The sequence below is a fragment of the Musa acuminata genome, chromosome BXJ1-3, assembly GCF_036884655.1.
Source record: "Musa acuminata AAA Group cultivar baxijiao chromosome BXJ1-3, Cavendish_Baxijiao_AAA, whole genome shotgun sequence".
Classification (NCBI taxonomy): Eukaryota; Viridiplantae; Streptophyta; class Magnoliopsida; order Zingiberales; family Musaceae; genus Musa; species Musa acuminata.
Window position 1 is genome coordinate 2,001,083 of NC_088329.1, and position 2,016 is coordinate 2,003,098.

The following is a 2,016-nucleotide window of genomic DNA, read 5'->3' on the forward strand; positions in this document are numbered from 1 at the left end:
TCACGATCTCATGATTTGATTCTTCCCGTACAACTTGTCGACCTAATTCTGTCACACGGAAACACGTACAATATATTAATGATAACAGGGAGAAGGAAGTCCCTTCGTCTCTACTCGGATCACCCTCGCTACCGTCGGATTTAACGCATCCGCCGGATAGCTCCATGACAGAGAAAAGTGAAAAGCAGTACGGAGGTCGCAGAAGTGCTGAAAAGAGCACCTCCCAAATTGATCCGCAAAGCGCCATGGCCGAGTGCATCCACCGGGGCACAGAAGCCATGGCCACTGCGCTCGTACCATTTCTCCCCCTTGGAGCAGACACGTATCGAACCATATCTCTTCTTTTCTCCGGTACCAGATGGCAGATTCAACTCGCGAACTGCTCTCGGTCAGCCTCGTTCTGAATCACACATCACCCACACAGCGAAGCTTGCAGTAAGAACAGAGGTGTGGATTGAACTGAAGATGGACAAGAACATTACACCTGACAACAGAGAGAGAATGATGGGATGGGGAAGAGGGTACACATGGATATATCCATACTTGGCGCCACAGCACAAGGCCTTCGTTGGATAACGTAGACGTGTACATGTGCATGTATCGTTCAACGCCTCCGGGCAGCTGTCTCCCTCTGAGAGTTGAAGAAGACGGCGGCGACCGGGAGGCCGAGGTCGTTCTCCTCCGCGAACCGGCGCGTGCTGAAGTAATCCCTGGAGGACGGCGGCGACACGGCCTGCCGTCGCTGTTGCTTGAAGAGAACAAAGACGAACCTGTGGATGCCGATGTTTGGACGTGGGCTTTCGTAGCTCACCATCTCCCTTCCTGCCGACACCATCAAAAGCATCACGTTGTAGTAGAAGATGTAACGATTATAAATTGTGGTTGCTGCTCGTATTAGTCGTGAGTGCTGGTGATGGAACTATTGACGGTGTACATGCGTGGCTGACACAGAGGAATCGTTCTCAAGATCAATGGATTCTCTCTCTAAAAGGGAAGGAGAAGGGACCCACCGAAAGAAGCATCCGTGGTGCCTGGGATGTCAGTCACGATCCTGTGAGAGGCAAATACCAAATGAGTATAAAGCATGTCTCCTACTACGCATGCACGCCTGCATATCTAACCAGAAACTACATATGGTCATAATTCACAACTCATGATCGCGTTTCATCTTCATCCACCAACGTGAGGAATGGGATTTGGAGATCATTTACCAATGCAGGTGCTCCCTGAGATATGGATCGCTTGGCCCTGGTGCATCTGGATCTGTCATGACCTGGAGTCGTGGCACGAGGTTAGTCCCGCAGATGCCAATTGATCTCTTCAACAAGGTTGGTCAGTGAGATGGAGTCTTGAGCTGGAAAGCATACCAGTGTGAAGAAGGACCTCATGTCGCCACCCTGGACCTCGACTCTAGGCTTTGACGTGACTGCAGAGGGGTAGAGTTCATGGCCATTGAAGACCAGCTTGTTGGAGTTGTATGTGACCAACATCTTCACGCTGGGGTTGAAGGAGTCCAGGACTTCCCCAATCACCCTCCCAACAACTAGAGGATCTATCAACCTGGACATACCTACAAGCAGAGTCTTCTGGCCACCAACTAGGAGCTGTGTGTCTGAGAGGGAGAAAGGCTTCTGACTGGGGAATGGAAGTGATACTGTCTATTTATAGGCAAAAATTCCCAGATTTGGATTGCCATACCATGGCGCACTTGGCCCGTTGCAAAGCTGTGTAGGATGGGCCACCTTGGTGACACAAAATATACGTCCAGATACACTTCTCAGATGCGTACTCTGAATAGCTTTGTCCTGTGGTGTCTGCCAACCTACTCTGATCCGACACGGTGCACTATTTATTTTGTGAGTTTCCAACAAGGGGAGGAAAAGATTCGGGGACAAAACTATTAGAATCTAGCTAGAACACTGTTCCTATGTAAAAGACATGGAACGATCTTCTTGCTGTATATCCAGAGCGGGAAATGAACTGTTAGAGTCGATGACCACTTCTTCATCCTACTGT

At 49.7% G+C, this 2,016-nt stretch overlaps 1 protein-coding gene across 1 annotated transcript; it reads right to left on the reverse strand.

Moving 5' to 3' along the window:
• Window positions 1-430: 430 nt before the first annotated feature.
• Window positions 431-1,625, reverse strand: LOC135636484 (CEN-like protein 2). The gene is made up of 4 exons (XM_065148176.1): window positions 1,368-1,625; window positions 1,212-1,273; window positions 1,011-1,051; window positions 431-822 (listed from the first exon to the last, which is right to left on the reverse strand). The coding sequence occupies exons 1-4, from the start codon at window positions 1,566-1,568 to the stop codon at window positions 605-607; spliced, it is 522 nt and encodes a 173-aa protein (XP_065004248.1). The 5' UTR covers window positions 1,569-1,625; the 3' UTR covers window positions 431-604.
• Between the last annotated feature and the right edge of the window lie 391 nt (window positions 1,626-2,016).